Source organism: Amblyomma mixtum, chromosome 4, assembly GCF_055824585.1.
Source record: "Amblyomma mixtum isolate Tamu chromosome 4, ASM5582458v1, whole genome shotgun sequence".
NCBI lineage: Eukaryota > Metazoa > Arthropoda > Arachnida > Ixodida > Ixodidae > Amblyomma > Amblyomma mixtum.
In genome coordinates, this window is record NC_143015.1 from 157,492,800 (window position 1) to 157,514,169 (window position 21,370).

The 21,370-nt window shown below is 51.6% G+C and overlaps 1 protein-coding gene across 1 annotated transcript in view; it reads right to left on the minus strand.

The window, feature by feature from the left end:
- The window catches only part of PIG-Q (phosphatidylinositol glycan anchor biosynthesis class Q), a 34,478-nt gene extending 13,280 nt beyond the window's left edge, over positions 1 to 21,198 (minus strand). Inside the window, exons 1-5 of the mRNA XM_089541038.1 lie at positions 20,540 to 21,198; positions 15,509 to 15,631; positions 6,930 to 7,053; positions 6,101 to 6,227; positions 4,178 to 4,512 (exon numbers count right to left, since the gene is read on the minus strand). Of these exons, the coding sequence (XP_089397164.1) occupies positions 4,178 to 4,512; positions 6,101 to 6,227; positions 6,930 to 7,053; positions 15,509 to 15,631; positions 20,540 to 21,126 (1,296 nt within the window). The 5' untranslated portion in view covers positions 21,127 to 21,198. The remainder of the gene's footprint in view (positions 1 to 4,177; positions 4,513 to 6,100; positions 6,228 to 6,929; positions 7,054 to 15,508; positions 15,632 to 20,539) is intronic.
- Positions 21,199 to 21,370: the final 172 nt, after the last annotated feature.

Consider the following 21,370-nt stretch of genomic DNA (forward strand, 5'->3'; position numbering starts at 1 on the left):
CACCACACACCACTGGGACACCGATGCGGTGCACTCAACCTCCGCTGGGAGGAGAGCGATTCGCCGCAAAGAAATAGGCCTCCAAGTTCACAAAGGAGACGTTTATTCACGTCCAAGGGCGTCCGCAGAATTTTTTGCAGGGGGGGGGGCTCCATTGGTTCTTGGCGCCGGAAGGGGGGGGGGGGTATGTTCGTAGCAAAAAGGCACTATTTGCGGAGTAAATTCATTTATTTATATATAAATAAAAAAGAAGGGAAATACACACATGAAAGAAAAATTACAAACAGCAAATTAAAGCGTGGCTAGGAGAGAGATATTGGAGTTTATCAACGAAGAAACAATTAAAGTTACTAAAAAATGCAAAAAGATACTGTCACTTCGTGGAGAAGAGTGCTCAGTCTTGCTGCATATGGGTTCTCGACTCACCCGGATTGATGACCAGCACACAGCACAATATGTTCACAAACACGCCACTACAGTCACTCGTCAGTCTTCCTTGAACAGCAACTGTAGGCGCCTCGGATTTTTCTGGGCGAATTGCGTAATTACACGGGTGATAAATTCATTTCCGTGCTTCATTACACGCTCTCGGTGCACACTCATCATACACATTGATTGGAAAAACGGTTGAACGCGTACGTTGAAAACAAAAGACGACTATATATACAACGAAATATTTAAAAGATAAATGCACGCTCGCCGCTTCATACACCTCGCTCCATCTTGCTCGCGCATCCGCACAGTCGAGCAACCGCACACACACTGCTCGCCTCTCGTCGTTTTCTCGTCCGCTGTCGTGGTTGTTCTCACCTTCGTTGACAACCGGCCACTAAAGGCACCGAAGCACAAACACAGAGGCGCGCACACGTGCAAGGGAATATCCCCGAATGCGCACTTTGGGGGTGAAAGGAACGCTGCGCGACTTCCGAGGGGAAGGGACACTCGCCACTCCGGTCGGAAATTTTTTTTGTGTGTTTTTATGGGGTTCACAGCCCCAAAACGACTCAGGCTATGAGGGACGGAGTAGTACAGAGTTCCGGATAATGTCGACCACCTGGGTCTCTTTACCATGCACTGACATCGCACAGTACATGAGCGCTGTTGGGATTTGAGGCCCAGCCAGAGGTGACAGGCGAGCCAGGCAGGCGCCATCGGGCTGCGTTCACCAAAGGCGCTGGTTTTCGGAGAAAACGCAAGGAACGCTGGTGTGGGGGCGCCTCTGGAGACTGCGTCGCCGTGAACAAAAGCAGCTAATCCCCTTTGCCGAAGATTCTGAAAGCGGCGCTTCTACCGAAATGCGCTCTCCCGTGTATCGGAGGAGACAGTGAGCGGCGGCGGCGCCAACTCATCGCCCGCTTGCCCCTGAGCAGCCCCACAAAGCGGGGGTGGACACGGCTGATTTGTCCTTCCCTCCTGAAGAATTCATCGGTGGCCGGCGTACGAACGTATCCGAAGGCGAAAACAACATGCCCTGTGCACTGTTTGCCTCCGTGTCGCTATCTCTCTAGAGATGAAAGAAACAGACACCCATCTCAAGACGGCTCGAAATACGCTCGCCGGTGCCGCTGCATGTCTGCAACAGGTCGCCCTTTTGTAGAGCTAACGATGGCGTGGTTTGAAAACGGCGGGACGGCGCGCGCCCGGACGCGGCATTTCGCAGATGTGCCCCAAAGCGTGGAAGCGGGGCTGCTTTTACCCTTTTGGCTGAGCGCACCACCGCCCCTGGCGTGCGGCCATCACTCACGGTTCGAGTGAGTGATTTTCCAGGGGGGTGCAGCCGCCCCCCCTTGCCCCCCCCCTCCGGACGCCCATGTTCACGTCGTCCTCCAGCAGTACACACACACTCAATCGTCACCCCGTCCCGGGGGCGCGCGAGGAGCAAGGCTCCGCTGCGCGCACGAAGCGACTCGAGTAATGCGCGCCGCTATAGCACGCCGCTGCAGGAGAATGTCCCCGCGGCAGTGCTGTGATCTCTCTCTCGTGTCGACCGTTGGGCCGGTTGCGAGAGAGAGTGGGTAATAAACGCAAGGTACGCCTGTCGGAGGTCGCTGGACCCCGCTGGACAGGCTCGAGCCGCTGCAGGTCAGAGGACACGTGCGGGCGAGCTCGAGTAAGCACTGGTCCGAGCGGCAAAGGCCGGCAGGGACAAACAGTAACTTACGCACCTTACGCTGTCTCGGAGGGATCCCTCTCTCTGGGCCCCTATCGGACGGTCGCGCGGTGCGCGGCCGCCCCAAAGCGGATCCCGAATTCCCGCCAAAAGGCGCCAATGGCAAAGGCCCTTGGGGAGCCGGGGCGGAGCTGTGGCTAAATGACAGTGATTAGTCACCCAGCCGCCTCTCCACCGCCTGAGGCGGGAGCAAGGGAAAGAGGTGAAACAACGCGGGAGGCCGGCACAGCCGCGCAAAGGCGACGGCGGAAAGCCAGGATTCCCACACCCTGTGGTCCTTTGTAGGACCTGCCTTTCATTATAGATTTACAATATTGGGCAGATTGCTTGTGCTGCTTGGGTTGCTCCGCCAGTTGCACATCGACATGACGGTGCAACCTCTAGAATGAAGCTGGAATTTAAAAAAAACGCACAAACGACAGGACAAAGTAGACGGGACATTCCAGCTAAGCATGCTCCCACTACCCTGTGACTCCGGCTTGGTAGTACATCATCATCATCAGCCTGACTACGCACACTGCAGGGCAAAGGCCTCTCCCATGTCTCTCCAATTAACCCTGTCCTTTGCCAGTTGCGGCCATCGTATCCCCGCAAACTTCTTAATCTCATCCGCCCACCTAACTTTCTGCCGCCCCCTGCTACGTTTGCCTTCTCTTGGAATCCACTCCGTTACCCTTAAGGACCAGCGGTTATCTTGCCTTCGCATTACATGCCCTGCCCAAGCCCACTTCTTCCTCTTGATTTCAACTAGTCTGTATTTTGTTTCACGACAGATATGTTTTATATTCAAAAACAGCACCAAAGACAAATATGAACAGTACTGCTAAGCCATGTTTCCTTCATTACGACCCTCCAGCTGCTAGGGGATGCGGTTGGCTCTGCAGGGGACCATGTCATGTACTATTGGAGGGATAGGTTTCACTCCCTTGCTATGTAGACTCTACACACAACTACGCCTATATGGGAGTAGAAAAGAGAGTAAGCTGACCTCTGGCGCACCCTCTTTTATAGAAGAGAGTGTGCCAGAGGTTAGCTTACTCTTTTTACTCCCATATATAGGTGTACTTGTGTTTAGTGTGTACGCGCCACGGGGGCGGAACCTACACCTCAAATACCACATGATATGGTCAATATGAAACGGAGTGCGATAGAGGACAGCTTAATCTCTTTTTACTCTTTTGTGTTTTCTCAGTCCATAGCGCTTACAAGGAAAAAAAAAATTCAGGGGGCACTTTGTTGACCTAAAGTGCGGTGAGGCGAAAGCCTTTAGCGCGGTGTTGCTGCCTGCGTCACTGATGTGCGGTTAAGATGTTAATTAAGTGCACAATTTTTTGTGTGGATCTTAAATGCTGGAGACACTGGAAGGCGTTTGGGAGGCATCCGTCTGATTCGACGCCTTTCTGCAAACACTCTCCAGCGTCCTAGACAAGGAGAACTACATATGCGTTGGCAGGAGGTAGCGTAGCCATTAGCACGCTCGGCTGCGGAACGGAAGGATGGTGGTTCGAATCCCATCGTGCACAAAGATTTTCTTTCTGATCTGACTAGAAAATTTTTCAGGAGGATACAGGGGCGCAATAAAAGACACGGACATGGAAGTAGACAGGGACAAGCGCTTACTATCAACAGGCTTTATTCGTCGTAGACCATTAATATACCTTCGCTTTACCCAAGCGCCACTGTGCGAATCACAAGCACGTGGGTACCAGAGAACACCAAATGAAATCCAAAGGCAGGCGATTACAGAAATCTATCTTAACGGTCTACGACGAATAAAGCCTGTTGATAGTAAGCGCACGTCCCTGTCTACTTCCATGTCCGTGTCTGTTATTGCGCCCCTGTGTCCTCCTGAAAAGTTATGAACCAACACGCCCAAATACAAGTACTTCTGACTAGAAAAAGCGTGAAACCTCTGCTGACAACCTTCTGTCGACAACGATGAGGCATTAAAGGCTTTCGCCTTAATACGGAGAGAAGGGGAAAGAAAGAGAGAGGGGTGCATCTCACCGTGAGGAAGACGGCGTAGTAGACGGCCACGGTGGGGAAGAGGAAGAAGAGGACGCCGAAGAGCAGCGTGCCCACGAACATCTGGTCCACGTCGTAGCGGTGCGAGTCGACGCGCCGCCGCAGCGGATTCCACTTGCGGCCGCGGAAGAGGCGCCACAGCGCGGCCAGGGCGCGGGCCCAGCCCTGGTACAGGCGGCAGGCATAGCCGTAGAAGCAGTAGATGTGCACCGTGGCGAGCGCCAGCAGGTCCGAGGCGAGCGCCAGGTGCAGCGTCAGGCTGCCGGGCCACAGGGTGAACAGGGCGCCCACCCACGGGTCCACCACGCCCACGTACGCTGTCCACCCGCGAAGGTTTGGTTGCAATGGAGCAAGGGCAGCTTTGCCAAACAGCGCGACGGCTAACGCGTTTTTTCGTACCACGAATATTCGCACACAAACGAGACACCCATCCAAAAGCAGAACAGAAAACAATTCAGAGGGCACTTTGGCTCTCTAAAGTACTGCAAGGCGAAAGCCTCTCCTGGCGCACAGTTTGTATTTTTTATTTGTCATATTTGATTATTTGTTTACTTTTGTTACTTTTATCATTTTTATTTCTTTTATTTTATTTACGAAACTCATGAATTCACTAGAAGCGCCTTTATTCATGCTCGAACCCTGAGCCTTCGTGGCGGATTGGTAGCGTCTCCACTTGCCCTAGTTCGATTCCCATCCTCGACACAGGCTTTCTTTTTAAAGTAGTGACGCCGAAACGCGGACACACTAGCCAACACAACTTGGTCACGACAGTATGAGGCATTAAATGCTTTCGCTTTAAAATTTTCTGTTGTCACAACAGATTTTAAGGCGGAAGCCTTTAATGCCTCATCGTTGTGAGCAGGAGCTGTCGACAGAAATGTCACGCTTTTCAATTGGTCGAAACGGTCGTGACGCCCAGTGCACGAATTTCAGACGGGGCCAACAGTACTTTGGCTAGTAACCATGCAACCAATTAAAGGGATCGTATAGTGATGCTCCAAGTAAGTGGGACTGAGTTTAGTTAACTGCTTAATTACCCAATTAGCCCAATTAACCTTTCTAGTCAGGCCAGATAAGTAAATAAAACCTAGTAAGGAATTGGTCGAGTTCGGGAATCGAACCATGCTCTCCGGAGTGCGAGAAGAGCATGCTAACCCCTCCGCCACGCCAGCTCGATGGTTGAGAATGAACAAAGGCGCCTCATGTCTTCGTTCACTCCCATCTTCCTCCCTTCCTGTTACAGCGAGGTTTAGGTGTCCACCGAAATATGCAGACAGATACATTTCCTTTCCTCAAAAAGCAATTTACCGACGAGCAAGGCATAGAACCGAACGGGCAATGGCGTTCTATGGACTCCCTGGCAGCGTCTTGGCTGTCACGTTTCACTCTTAGAAGCGAAGCCTAACATCTTAACAACGCATCAGTGATACAAGCAGGAACACCGCGCTTAAGGCTTTCGCCTCACCGCACTTTAGGTCAACGAAGTGCCCCCCTGAATTTTCCTGTAGTATTCTGCGACCTGACAACAGATTTTCTTGTAGTAACAACAGGACTTTCTGTAGTAATGGGCAATCTCCTGTCGTAACGACAGTGTCAGTTCTGCAGGAACAACAGACAACTTCTCAATACTACAGAAAAATCTGTCGTAACGACAAGACGACAAAAATTTCTGTCGTATATTGGGACCGGCTCTGTCGTTTTTTTCAGTCAGCTGCAGCTGCACTTACGCGTTGCTTGTGTGCGCTCGTTCGTAGTCTCAAAGAAATGCAACGCAGATGAAGGTACATCGGCTTAAACATAGAAAACCAGCGCTACAACGCTACGAAAAAAAATATTGCAGAAAGGGGAAGGCAGGGGTTTTCGTGTACGACGTGCTGCAGAGACGATGGAAGAGAGCGGACTCACTCTTCCAGAGGCTGATGTGGTAGAGGAAGAAGCGGCCCAAAGCGTTATTCAGTGCCGCGTTCAGCTTCAGGCCGGCGGGGGCGCCCATCAGCCACTGGACGAGCGCCTGCAGGTGCTGCACCACTGTCTGCAAAAAAAATAATAAAAGAGCCCATGAGGTTATCGCATCATACAACTTTTTTAAGTAGGGCCCCGATGTCAGCGCCCGCTATTGGGGCTCCTCTTAAGTGCACGATCCGCTGCCGTGACCAGCTTCCGCGAGGCTCCACTGCGCATGCTCAGAACGACATGCGGGCGCTAGATGGCGCCACGTGCCCGTCAGCAGCGCTTGCCTACCGCATCGGAACCAATCAGCACGTACGCAGTGGTGCCCCGCGGAAGTGGGTTACGGTAGCGGATCGTGGATCGCGCTATTCTTTAAGAGCGGACGCTGCGGACAAACCCCACCTAATTTTTGTCGTCAGGAAAAATAGATTTCTGCTTCTAAGAAAGCAAATGACGCGTTGTATGCTGAAAAAATTAGATTTAAAAAAGACACATTTTTCTCCCCCCCCCCCCCCCTCGACGCGAACTCGTGTGACATCAAGACCGAAAAGTACTCCACGATCTTGTTTTGAAACTGAATGGCGGTGTGGCGCAGAAACTGGGGTCCGCACCCGAAAATCACTCATGAAGTCATCGCAGGCTGCTCGTGAAAACAGCAGGTGGCAACGATACCCGTATTTGTTCCTTTCCTCTTTTCTACAACTTATCATAAAAGAACTTTTTTTTCAATAAAAGTAGTCTCTTTGCATTAACATCAATCTGTCCCCAGCGCCTACACACCGACCTCCGTCCACTCGAGGGAGGCCCAAGGCACTTCCTCCGAGAAGCCGTTGTCCCAGTGCACGGCCCAGGCGAGGCAGGCACCCAGCAGGCAGTCCAGCAGGATGCTGCACATCCTGTTCCGGCAGCTGCAGACAAGAGAAGAAAGAAGACTGTTCTAAAAAGTCCCCAGAATTATGCAGGTAGCCCCGCCCTAGAAAATGGATTAAGGTGGACGAGGTTTATGGCTTGGTTTAAGCGACTAAGGCTATGGGGACACCGTAGTGAAGGGCTCCGGAATTTTAGACCACCTTTAACGCGCACTGATCGCGCAGTACACGGGCCTCTAGAATTTCACCTCCATCGAAATTCAACCGCCGCGGCTGGGATCGAGCCCGCATCTTACCCGCGTCTTTCGGGTCAGCAGCCGAGCGCCATAACCACTGAGCTACCGCGGCGGCCCGATAAAAGTGGATTAGTGGAGTTTGTTGGGTGGATTGATTAAGATGGGACTAGTTGAGATTGATGGGTGAATTAGTGAAGATTAACGCGGATTAATTTCTGAATTAAACTGATTAGTGCGTAGGATTAGTATAATTCCATGGGATCATCCAGTGGAAGGTACTCGAACATTATAGACCTCACATTTTCAAATTTGGCGATGCTGATGAAGTCACGACCCTCTCAACCAATAAGTGAAGTTTGTGACAGAGAAGCGGGGATTTTTTTTATAGACCACCTAAAAGCTGTCGCAAAAACAACGGATTAGAATTGGATTGGTTACGGCGTTCGGCTAGTGAGCTCAAGGACGCAGGTTGAAATCCCGGTCGCGGCGGCCGCGTTACTGAACTCCATGTACGCGAAAACTCACGCGAACGCGAACGCGACAGCGGCAAGCGACGAGAGACACCGTCGCGCGAAGCGAAATACCCGTGTCGCTTGTCGTGTCGCTCGGATCTGCACTCACAGAAAATTTCACTCGTCGCCCGGAAGTTGCCAACGCGATTAGCCAATAGCAGCTAATCTGGCAGCGTACGTCACTACCGAGCCTCTTGCCGGCTCTGGCCGGGAATCTTGCTTCACCACCGATTCGTCGTTGTCGCCACGCTGTGCCCCACGTTCACGGCAAACTAAATGCGCACGAAGCTTTCGCTTTGTCTGAACTTGCCTCAACCACAAAATTTTAGCTATAAAACACCCCAGATTTTCAGACTGCTTGTGTTTACTGTGCTGCTAGGCTTAGCGAGTATGCGTCGTTTGAGGTCAGAAAGCGCGCGAGGTTCAAACAGGTGTGCGCCCGTGACAATAACATAAAATGACCTGCAATGACATGCAATGACAAAGCTGTAAACACGTTTTATTTGACATTTTTCTGCCCAAAATTTTAATCCTTGCAAATAATGTGACTCTTGCTATACACGCAAACAGCCTTGCGGTGTATTATGCCAGCAACACTGATCGTCGTCTCCATTTCGCGTTCGCGTTGTCGCTATGCATGTAGCTTGGCCGGTGGGCGAAGGAGCGACAGCCAGCCGTCGTCGCCGCGCCGCCTCGTCGCTTACTTTTTCGCGTACATGGAGCTCAGTCTTTACGATGGAGGCGAAATGAGAACGCCCGCGTATTCTGCGGCATCACAGAGTTTGTAAGGAACCCCAGGTGGTTCAAACTCAAGCCACACAGGTAATTGGCCCATTATTGGAAATGGATGGTTTCACTCTGGTCCCTGAAGGCCCAGCCAAGATTGGGCCGATCAGCAGTGCTGCTAGGGTTAAACAAAAACCGAGAGTTCCACTACGACGTCTACCACAGCCTATGAGCAACTTCGGGAAGCTAAACCACACATTGAATGCTTACGCCACATCGAATGAAGGTCGGATAACGAAGCGTGGCCTGCAGAAAGAAATCCAGGCTTCATCGTGAGAGGGCAGCGCGGAAAACGAACGTGCATGTTAATCGAACAAGGGAGGAAAAGCATCAGGGCGCCTGCCAGCGTTTCGACAACACAAGTCCTCTAGTCGAAACGCTGGCAAGCACCCTGAGGTTTTCCACTCCCTTGTTCACTTTGTGATTATCAAGGACCATTTGACCAACCTCTCTCTAACACGCGCGATGTTGTTTTATGACCCATATAGGGTGTTTTATTTTACCGTTGATTTTTAAAAAGAAGGCGCTGATAGTATCGTGAATGCCGCCTTCATGGAATGTATATTCGGCTCGGCGGACACACGATAAGGAAATAGCGGTCAAAATTAATTAATTGGACAAATTTTGTTAACTATTTTTCAACTCTTCACTCGCTGCATATTGCAACCGCAATTTTGGAGACATTAGTGATTCAAAGTAAACAGAATTTGAAGCATGTCCCTAAGTGCAACAGGTATTGAGATATTCGCGATTGAATTTGCAGCTTTTACGGATTGGTTGGTTTATTGGTTTATCGATTCGGGAACTGAACGTTCAGAGTGCGCCGGAAATACCGCCCACGATACTACGTGAGAGATTGACGAAATGATGACAACCGACGGCACCAAGGCTATAGCTGCGACTGCGGCAGACAGGCGCTCGATAAGAGCGCTAAGTCACTGCTTCCATGAGCAGCACGCGCTGTTTCGTCATTGGCACTGAACTTACAGACACCTCTTCCTCTCTTTCCTGTTTCACTCCCACCTTCCTCCCTTCCCTTACGGCGCGGTTCAGGTGTCCGCCGAGATATGCGAGACAGATAAGAGAATTTCTTGCTGGGCTAGTTGGAAATTCATTGTAAACTAAAGGCGCCAAAAAACCCCCCACACACACAAGACGCTCTGTCCGCTCTGGCGCTCTATCCCGTTCTCTTGTCTTGTGTGTGTGTGCGTGGTTTTTTGGCGCCTTTAGTTTACAATGAATTACCAACTAGCCCAGCAAGAAGTTCTCTTATGCTACATTTCTAGTACAGTGGGCCCTTTTATGTGTGTGTCAGGCGCTATGTCCCGTTCTCTTGTCTTGTGTGTGTGTGTGTGGTTTCTTGGCGCCTTTAGTTTACAGTGAAACAGATACTGCGTCATTTCCTTTCCTCAAACACCAATTTACCAGTGGCGACTCGCGGTGCGCAATATATGCTAAAGGTATCTACTTCCTGAAGCGTTGTCCATGCTTTTGTGACGAGCATTACACATTTCTGCGCAACCTTAAGTGAATGAACGTTGCGTTGGACGACGTCCTTCACGTCGTGTTGTGCCCAAGCGAAAACGCTCGTGATTCCTGCCGACTAAACCCACCGGCATCCCGACACGGGAGGTAGTAGTCGGGTCAAAGCACAATTAACAACTATCGTCTTTAAATCCCATACAGCACATGCGAATATACCGTACACACTCGACAAGAAAGCACGAACTGATGGGCGAGTTGGTTATGCATGATACGATTGAAACAGCGCAACGCCTAAGGCCAAAGAAGTGAGCGGAAGAAAGAAGGAAATGGACAACACAGCGCTGTGTAGTCCGTTTCCTTCTTTCTTCCGCTCTATCCTTTGGCCTTCGGCCTTGCGCTGTTTAAATCATACCACTCGACAAGAGGCCGCCCTTTTTCAATGATTTCGGCGGGGTGAGGCCCTTGCACTAAAGTGGCATTTTCAGTTGAATTTTCGAAATGTATTTTCAGGAAACTACTTCATTGTAGCGTGTACAGTTTAACGCTATACCTAGCACATAGTTGCAAGATACCTTTGAGGTTCTTAACACTATCACTGCAGCCGCTGGTCGGACTCTGCTCATCCTCACCAATCTCGAAAATCATGTTTTCAGTTCCATCCATTACATTCGAAATTCCTATAGCTTCTAAACATTTAGCAGCAGTGTCACGACAGCCGCACGCCGCGAACTCCAAATCCAGGAGCTTTAGTGATGCTCTTCTTAGTTAAGTCCCGACGGCGTCAGTTTTGGGCGGCCGCTGCCATAAACTCCGAGTGCAGTCGTCTGAATTCTGTTTTAAAAGGCACACGGCTGAAAGCGGGCTTGATCCCGGCCGCGGCGGCCGAATTTAGATCGAGGCGAAATTCTAGAGGCCAGTGTAACGTGCGATGTCAGTGCACGTTAAAGAACCCCAGGTGGTCGAAATTTCCGGAGCCCTTCACTACGGCGTCCCTCATAGCCTGAGTCGCTTCGGGACAATAGGGAGTTAGAGTTATAGCACTGCGCTATCCTGGATCCGCTAGCGTGATCCGCCTCCGCGGGGCACCACTACATACGCGCTTATTGGTCCCGACGCAGCCGACGGGAACGTGGCGCCATCTGGCGCCCCCATAGCGTCCTGCACACTAGCGTGAGCCGCTTCCGCGGGGCACCACTACGTACACGCTGACTGGTCCCGACGCAGCAGTCGCGCACGCAGCCGACGGGAACGTGGTGCCATCCAGCGCCCCCGTGGCGTCCTGCACACTAGCGTGAGCCGCTTCCGCGGGGCACCACTACGTACACGCTGACTGGTCCCGACGCAGCAGTCGCGCACGCAGCCGACGGGAACGTGGTGCCATCAAGCAGCGCCCCCGTGGCGTCCTGCACACTAGCGTGAGTCGCTTCCGCGGGGCACGACTACGTACACGCTGACTGGTCTTGACGCGGCAGTCGCGCACGCAGCCGACGGGAACGTGGCGCCATCCAGCGCCCCCGTGGCGTCCTGCGCACTAGCGTGAGTCGCTTCCGCGGGGCACGACTACGTACACGCTGACTGGTCTTGACGCGGCAGGTGCGCACGCAGCCGACGGGAACGTGGCACCATCCTGCGCCCATGGCGTCCTGCACACTAGCGTGAGCCGCTTCCATGGGGCACCACCACGTACACGCTGATTGGTAACGACGCGGCAGGCGCGCACGCAGCCGACGGGAACGTGGTGCCATCCAGCGCCCCCATGGCGTCCTACACACTAGCGTGAGCCGCTTCCGCGGGGCACGACTACGTACACGCTGACTGGTCTTGACGCGGCAGGTGCGCACGCAGCCGACGGGAACGTGGCACCATCCTGCGCCCCCATGGCGTCCTGCACACTAGCGTGAGCCGCTTCCGCGGGGCACCACTACGTACACACTGACTGGTCCCGACGCAGCAGTCGCGCACGCAGCCGACGGGAACGTGGTGCCATCCAGCGCCCCCATGGCGTCCTGCACACTAGCGTGAGTCGCTTCCGCGGGGCACCACTACGTACACGCTGACTGGTCCCGACGCGGCAGGCGCGCACGCAGCCGACGGGAACGTAGCACCATCCTGCGCCCCAATGGCGTCCTGCACACTAGCGTGAGCCGCTTCCATGGGGCACCACCACGTACACGCTGATTGGTAACGACGCGGCAGGCGCGCACGCAGCCGACTGGAACGTGGCGCCATCCAGCGTCCCCGTGGCGTCCTGCACACTAGCGTGAGCCGCTCCCACGGGGCACCACTAAGTACACGCTGACTGGTCCCGACGCGGCAGGCGCGCACGCAGCCGACGGGAACGTAGCACCATCCTGCGCCCCCATGGCGTCCTGCACACTAGCGTGAGCCGCTTCCGCGGGGCACCACTACGTACACGCTGACTGGTCTCGACGCGGCAGTCGCGCACGCAGCCGACGGGAACGTGGTGCCATCCAGCGCCCCCGTGGCGTCCTGCACACTAGCGTGAGCCGCTTCCGCGGGGCACCACTACGTACACGCTGACTGGTCCCGACGCGGCAGTCGCGCACGCAGCCGACGGGAACGTGGTGCCATCCAGCGCCCCCGTGGCGTCCTGCACACTAGCGTGAGCCGCTTCCGCGGGGCACCACTACGTACACGCTGACTGGTCCCGACGCGGCAGTCGCGCACGCAGCCGACGGGAACGTGGTGCCATCCAGCGCCCCCGTGGCGTCCTGCACACTAGCGTGAGCCACTTCCGCGGGGCACCACTACGTACACGCTGACTGGTCCCGACGCGGCAGTCGCGCACGCAGCCGACGGGAACGTGGTGCCATCCAGCGCCCCCGTGGCGTCCTGCACACTAGCGCGAGCCACTTCCGCGGGGCACCACTACGTACACGCTGACTGGTCCCGACGCGGCAGTCGCGCACGCAGCCGACGGGAACGTGGTGCCATCCAGCGCCCCCGTGGCGTCCTGCACACTAGCATGAGCCGCTTCCGCGGGGCACCACTACGTACACGCTGACTGGTCCCGACGCGGCAGTCGCGCACGCAGCCGACGGGAACGTGGTGCCATCCAGCGCCCCCGTGGCGTCCTGCACACTAGCGTGAGCCGCTCCCGCGGGGCACCACTACCTACGCGCTGACTGGTCCCGATGCGGCAGTCGCGCACGCAGCCGACGGGAACGTGGCGCCATCTGGCGCCCTCACGGCGTCCTGCACCCTAGCACCCTAGCGTGAGCCGCTTCCACGGGGCACCACCACGTACACGCTGATTGGTACCGACGCGGTAGGCGCGCACGCAGCCGACGGGAACGTGGCGCCATCTAGCGCCCCCATGGGGTCCTGCGCACTAGCGTGCGCCGCTTCCGCGGGGCACCACTACGTACACGCTGATTGGTCCCACATATATTCGCATGCTACTGATGGGTTGTTTCCCGGCCTAATTCCTTCCGCGTCGCCTCCCGTTCCACTGTGTCTTTTGCTTCGCGACGCCATCCAATCGTCGAAGAGCCCGTGGGCGGCACCAACGTTTTTAGATCCCTTTCAGTTTGAAAGCTGCGGTGCGCGGATTGTCGCCTTTCCGTTTCCTGCCGTGCGGTGGCGCTCGCCATGCTGTTTGCCCGACCAGCGTGGCCCTTCGCGTCTACGCCATGGTCACCGCCGCCTGATTTGGAGCAGCCAGCAGATATCAGCATGGAAGATATCAGCTGTCCTGTGCCAGTTGTTGGCAGTGACGCTTATCTTACAGTATACAAAAGCTTCAAGCAAGGGTGCTTAAAGCATCCCACCAAAAAGATGCTAGAGTTTACCAACATTGTAAACAAAGCAATCCCGATTTCTTTGAAGGAAGGTCCCGTTTTTGAAAGGGACGTTTTTTGGGAGCTGCTAGACGAGCTTGAATTGCAAAACCTTGTTCGGCTTGGATGTGCAGAGCATATGGCCACTTTTACATGCGAAGTGCTGCATTTTGTCATAGTGACACGCATCCACTTCTAGGCGAGAGACGTGAACCGTCGGCTAGAGAACAGAGAAATATTGTCATTGCAAATAAAACAGCTCGCCTTCAAGTAGCCATTCCCTCCGTGCTTCCGACTTAGTGTGTCTGCATTTAATGCTTGTCTTTGTTCAATGAAATTAACATTCTAAAAATGAAAGTGCAGTACGCTGCTCCTGTCTGTGCTATCATTGCAAATAAAAAGCTCTTCTATAGTTATTCCCTCCCTGCATCCAGCTAAGTGTGTCTGCATTTATAGTTGTGTTCTCTGAAATTGGAATTCTAAAGAACGTGCAAAATGCTGCTCGCATGTGCGGTGCTTCGTTGATAATATAGCGCGGAATTTCGTGACTGATCTAGAAGCGGAACATCGCTACTTTTATCCTTTCATTAATGTTTCGTGCATTCTCCCGAAGAAATATTGATAGCTCTACTCCAACATACGCATATCATAAGCGCTAAACGTCGCAAACGTGATGCAATAAAGCGCAATGCAAACGATTGGTTTTTTGCGAACTGGCATCAGCCTGCTCTTTATCTCACCCTTACTAGCCAGGTGAAACATTTCTTTAACCATGAGGCTGAAGTTTCAACGTGACAGCTCCAAAAGTACAGCAAATTTGAGTTCGACGTGTTCGCTCCCAATGTTACCGCGGATGAGAACAGGCTATCACAGCAACTGCCAAGCGCGAGCGCTCCGGCGCCTCCGGGCCGACATAGCGCGCGCGCATCGAGGCACCCTAGGCCGACATAGAGTTCCTGTATATGCTCCCGCAGGGAGCATATACATATATAGGAACTCTAGGCCGGCAGCGACAGCAGCGCCGCGTGGTGAGTGGAAGCGGACGGGGGCCGCTTTCTCGGGCGCGGCGCGGGGGAGCTTGCAAACTGAAAGGGATCTAAAAACGTTGGGCGGCACCGGTGGTTGTAGGCACGATCCGCTTTCACGGGGCACCAACTGGGCATGCCGAGTGGCAAGTGTGCTTGCAGCTACCGCCAGCTGGCGCTGGCGGTTTGTATTCGGGAGCATATACAGAAACTCTAGTATTTAACCAGTGAAACTCGGACGAGGGCAGAGGAGGAGAGACGCGCATGCGCAGACCACCCGTGTAAAAAAAAAGAACTGCAAGGCCGCTCGGGGCATCGGTACGCCTGACACGTCTGGGAAAGATTATAGGGACAAAAGTCTCCATTACGCGTGAGCATGAGTGCCGAAGCGTCCTTCATAGCCTAAGTCGCTTTGGGACGTTAAACCGCCATAAACCATTATTTTTATTAGCCGGCGGCTAACAACAGAATAATAAATAAACAGTAATTGCGACAGCGAAAGTCAGGGTCACGCTCCGCCATTCATGCTAAAGCGAAATGAGCCGACCATTGGCCGAAACGTCACCCATATGAGCCTATATCGCTTTCCGCACATCTTGGAGACCTCTGTCCCTCCAAAGTACACAATTTCCGCAAGCACACCGCTTTACCGGAGGGATATTCGTCCGTTGGTCCGCACGCTGTCGGCGACGGCCGCGAAGTCCTCGAGCCGCTTGCAGATCAGCGCACCCGTGGACGTCGCCTGGGCACACGTAGACAGGACGTCCGTAACCCTGCGGAGAACCTGGAGTGAATTCACGGCAGCCACTAGGTAGTACGTTTCTTCACATGCAAAAAAAATGAGAAAAACGGCCGCGGTCGCAACATAATTTGCGCCACCCTGCCACCACTGTCGTATATCGACTGACCCGCCAGAGGCGTCGACATCCCTAGCCTGGGCTCGCGTGCTGCAAATTTCCTCTAAGTGGGTCGACATGCACCCAAACGGGCATGGCTTAAACTAGGCGTCCTCTCTTGCTAAAAAAAATGGCAGTCGATTTGCGTAGTTAAGCCAAATACGAATTAGGTCCGGTAGCAGTTCGGTTTTCTCTTCGATTCTGGAGTTCAGATCCAGTGTTCACCGATGGCACTTGTTTGGATAGCGACAATGGGTTAATGTCCATATGTGGAACTGGTGATTCTCTCCATTCATAGGTCCCCGGGAGTCTTCCTACCATTCCTGGCGCAGTGGTGCAGCGGTTAAGACGCGCCACTGCTCTTCTATGACAGATGCTGCCATCGATGGGACTTGGGTTGCTTGGGTTAGGGTGCCAAGAGATTTTATATATATATATATATATATATATATATATATATATATATATATATATATATATATATATATATACCGGGTGTCCCAGCTAACTTGAACCAAGGGTTTAAAAATGAAATATTGGGGTCAGGAGAGTGAAACTACCTGCATATTGGTGACAGGCATTTGGCGCACCACAGGAAATTTTTTGTATTGCAATTACTTAACTAGTAATTAAAATAATTTTTTTAAATTTTTAATATTGACTTTAGACACTAAGTGTGATTCGCAAAGTTGGAGAGCACTTTCAGAAACCCCCATTCCATTATTCGCCATAAAGAAAACCTTACGTGTACCTCTTTTTTCGAGCTCGAAAGAAAGCCCGCGAAATACAAAAAAAACCACGTGACGAGCGCATTCGCGCGCCGCGATCGTGCTGCTCTCAACCGTGCTTTCAGTGAACGAAATCAGCTCCGGTATTCATTCGGCGGCCCCGTTTCAGAGGCAGGCCGATATCTTGGTGGTGGTTTCTTCGGCCGTGTCAGCCAGTTCGCGCGTGACGGTGTAAATTGCAGCGAGTGCGCTGCGCTTTGCAGTCGCGATAAAGACTGCCAAGCTCGAAGTTTTCAAATGAGAGGAGTTTTATTTGCCAGTTGCAAAGAAAATAAAAGTGGCGGTTTATGGCTTGGCTGTGCGGCGATGACAGCCGTGGCATGCGGTTGTCCTGACTCCATTTCATTTCGGTTTCTTACCAATTATAAAAAGTGCTCGAATAGGTCACCTTGTGCGACGATACAGCTATGGCATCTTGTAACCAAATCAGCCGTTGCATTTCGTATGACAGCCTCAGGCATGTTTAAACAGACTTCCGTTATTTTGTCTTTAAGGTCTTGCGGTGTGGAAGTTGGTGTGCTGTACACCTTGTCCTTGATATGACCCCACAAAAAGTAGTCCAGAGGTGTCATATCAGGAGACCTGGCTGGCCAGTTCACGGGACCTAGTCGTCCTATCCATTTCTGCGGGAACGCTGCGTCGAGCCAGGTCCGAGCCTTGGCGCTGCTGTGCGCGGGGGCGCCATCGTGTTGAAACCACACATTTGTGGCCCTGGCGAGCGGTAGATCCGAAAGGAAGTCGTCAACGGGTCCTCTGAGGATATCATTGGTGTAGCGATCTGCTGTCAGCGTCTGGTCGAAAAACACAGGCCCGATCAAACTACCGTCGAAAAGTCCACACCAAACACTAAATGACCACTGGTACTGGTGCTGCGTCTGTAAAACCCAGTAGGGATTTGAATCGCTCCAGTAATGAGCATTGTGCAGGTTCACCTGTGAATTGCGCGAAAAACTAGCTTCGTCACTCCATATCACTTTGTTCAAAAAATCCGGGTCGTCCTGCATCTTTATCAGAATCCAATTAGCAAAATCGGTCCTGTTTTGGAAGTCCCGTGGCAACAGATTTTGATGAAGCTGTACGTGGTACGGATGCAGGCGGTGTTTGCGCAGTATTCGCCAAACTGATGACCTGGAGACTCCGGTATCCTCGCTCACGCTGCGCACGCTTGCTTGGGGTTCCAGAGCGAACAGCGATAAAATATGCGTCTCGAAGTCCTCGTCAAAAACAGGTGCTCTGTGTCGTGTGGACGTAAAACTGCCCATCCGTCGCAGCGTCTCGAAGGCACGCAGGATCGTTACTGAACTTGGCCGCCTGCCTGGGTGCCATTGTTGCATAAGGTCTGCAGCGCGCCTTCTGTTCCCATGACATGCACCTAGAGCCAGAACCATGTCTGCTTTCTCTTCATTTGTAAACGGCATGTCTGCAGTGCTAGTAATCACTACACCAAAGATTCAGTCTCGCATGAGAGTGGCATAAGAAGAGCACACGACAAACTGTGCTTCACCGCTGCTTCCAGCTTTCAAAATCCTCATTAGGAAACTGCAACACACAGCCGCCAACACCTCGCGGCGAAACATTATTCCCTGTATTTCTCTTTTGCTTCTGAGTGACAAAGCAGACTCGCCATCTCAGTATCTTATCAGATTGGGACTAAGTCGTCGTCGCCGGGTGCCAACTAGCTGACGCGGACGAAAAACCCCCGCCAAGATATCGGCCTGCCGCTGCAACGGGGCCGTCGAATAAAGGCCGGAGCTGATTTCGTTCACTGAAAGCACGGTTGAGAGCAGCACGATCGCGACGCGCAAATGTGCTCGTCACGTGATTTTTTTTGTATTTCGCGGGCTTTCTTTCGAGCTCGGAAAAAGAGGTACACGTAAGGTTTTCTTTATGGCGAATAATGGAATGCGGGTTTCTGAAAGTGCTCTCCAACTTTGCGAATCACATTTAGTGTCTAAAGTCAATATTAAAAAATTTAAAAAAATTATCTTAATTACTAGTTAAGTAATTGCGATACAAAAAATTTCCCGTGGTGCGCCAAATGCCTATCACCAATATGCAGGTAGTTTCACTCTCCTGACTCCAATATTTCATTTTTAAACCCTTGGTTCAAGTTAGCTGGGACACCCGGTATATACAGGGTGTCCCAGCTAAATGTAACCAAACTTTTAAAAAAGGCAAAGTGTCCTAGTCCAGTGAAACTAACTCAGGGTTGTTTATAGTCGCGTGGCCAAGTCTTGAGTATTTTTTCCGCTCTTTAAACTTAAATAATTAGTTAAGACTAATTAGCTAACTTTTTAATTATTGACTTCAGGAAGAAAGTGTCAATGCAAAAGTTTTAGATCACCACGAAAAACCGCTAGTAGTGCTATTTCCGTCAAGTTACGATTTACGTAGCTTCATTTATTGGCCGTAAAAGAAAGTTGTGACGTGACCAGCTGCTCGCTCACTTCTCTGCCCCAATGTGCACCCAAAGTCTCATCGAGGAGAGGACTTCAGAAAAAACGGATTTTATTCTTTAAGGCGCGTCTTGGGGCGTTGAAGTGGCACAGTTGCCATGTGGAAGCTTTTTCTTATTGTGCGGGTTATGGTTAAAGGCCGGTAAAAAAACTACTTTACGTAAATATTACTTTGCTGAAAATGTCTCAACAAGCTGTTTCTCAAAGCGATCTACAACTTTTCCATTGACACTTTGTTCCTCAAGTCAATAATTAAAAAGTTAGTTAATTAAGCTTGACTAATTATTCAACCTTGAAGAACGAAGAAGATACTGCAGACTAGGTCACGCGACTCTAAACAACCCTCATTTGGTTTCAGACGGCTAGGACACCCCGTGTTTTTTAAAAGCTTGGTTACATTTAGCTGGGACACCCTGTATATATATACACACACACACACACACACACACACACACACACACACACACACACACACACACACACACACACACACACACACACACACACACATATATATATATATATACACCAGTGGCGCTCTGGATGGACATAATTTGGCTTTTTCGACTCCGCCTTCCTCCCCTCCCTTACGGCGCGGTTCAGGTGTCCGCCGAGATATGTGAGACAGATACTGCGCCATTTCCTCTCCTAAAAAAAACAATTTACTAGTTACGTGCACTAAAGGGGTTGCTTTGCCAGCATGCTTTCGAAAGTGTATGTATTTTCGCCCGAAGCAGCCAGATTTTGTCGAGCTACAGGGGCGAGGATAATCGCATTTTCAAAGATCTAAAAACTGATAACGACCGGCTGCAAATCTCTAATTGCAACTAGTCGCCTAACTCTACTAGTTAGTTAAATATTAAAAATTAGTTAACCAGGTTCGATTCATCGGTTTTCTGGTTTCTGCCAACATGAGTAATACCATGTCGCAAAAGACATATTTTTACCCCAAGAAGCCTATTCTTGAAAATTTTTGAAAGTGTTCGCTGAAACACCCGGTATATACATAAGCACCCCAGTGCCCGCAACGAACACTTGTGCTCCATTTCTAGCTTGTCGCGCTAAAAGAGAGAGGTAGTTTACAAGGCTCTTTTACGTGACACAGAAAGTCGACAAGTAAATACTATTCCCCCGTACTTGTTCAACTGAGGACGCTTGTACTAATATTTTTGTTGCAAATTTTCCCAACCACATTGGTTTCCATGATGTACTACAAGACTGATATGAAGCAGATATGAAGTATTTGCCAGAAGTTTTTTTTTTTTTTTCAGCATTTGCCCGGTGTGCGGAGATTGCCACATCGTCTCTGGGTAGCCTCCTGCTAAGTGGAAAGTTTCGTCAATTTTAAGAAAGCTCTTATTTCATAAATTAAAAAACGCCAATGGCCACTGTTACAACAGGTTTTCCACTGATAATTGCCGTGGCGTAACCAAAAGTAAAAATTGGGGCCATGTTTTCAACCAATCCACAGCAGAACGAGACTCCTAACATCAGAGTAACGGAAATATAGCTGGCTAGTGATGGTAGGAATGGTCACTCACCGGGATGGAAGTTTGCGTGTCATTGTGGCCTTCGCAGCTTGAACCAGCGATCCCGCACAGAGCGCGGGTTGCCAAAAGAATGATATCTCTTCATTCTCTGAGCTGGCATACACAACGTCCGCAGAGCAGCCGACGTTTTCGGGGAGACGAAACCGTTGACACTCAAGTAACCAGCCAACCAGAGCATTGACACCGGGCTCGTGGAAACTGGGAGTGAGCTGAAGCGCGTCGGCGTCGTACAGCACAACCATCGTCTTGGTCGAAGGCTGTCTCACGAAAGACTGCACGACGTGTCCGTACTCGTTCACCTGGATGCAGAAGTCGAGCGTCTCCTTGGCGTGCGCGACTAGAGCAACGTGACCATCGCCCCTCGTCAGAAGTCCCACGAAGTAGGACGACTTGCGAGCTAAGGATCGGCCCAGAGCGTCCCTGAATACGTCGATTGTGGCATCCGTGGCTTTGGAATCCGGAAGCAAGAGCGATGCAACGCATGAAATATTGGTCGCTGCGTCGTCGGCACATCCCACTAGGATCCCCGTGCCTTGGCACAGCTGAACGGGCAGGAAAATATTCGCGTATCCACTCATCTTGGACAAGAGGCGTCCCACGCGCAGTTTCGATTTCAGCTTGTCGCCATTTTGAATGTTGCCCTTGCGTTGCCAGCCGCATTTCTGATATGTCGCTAGTTCGGTGAAACATTTCACTATATTTGTTTAAAATAAAAACTAAATAATTTAAATGTGAACATAACTGCATACGATGACGTTATGGCGGAACAAAATTACTGCAATTTTTTTAGGGTAAAAAAATATCAGGCGCAGCGGACTGGCT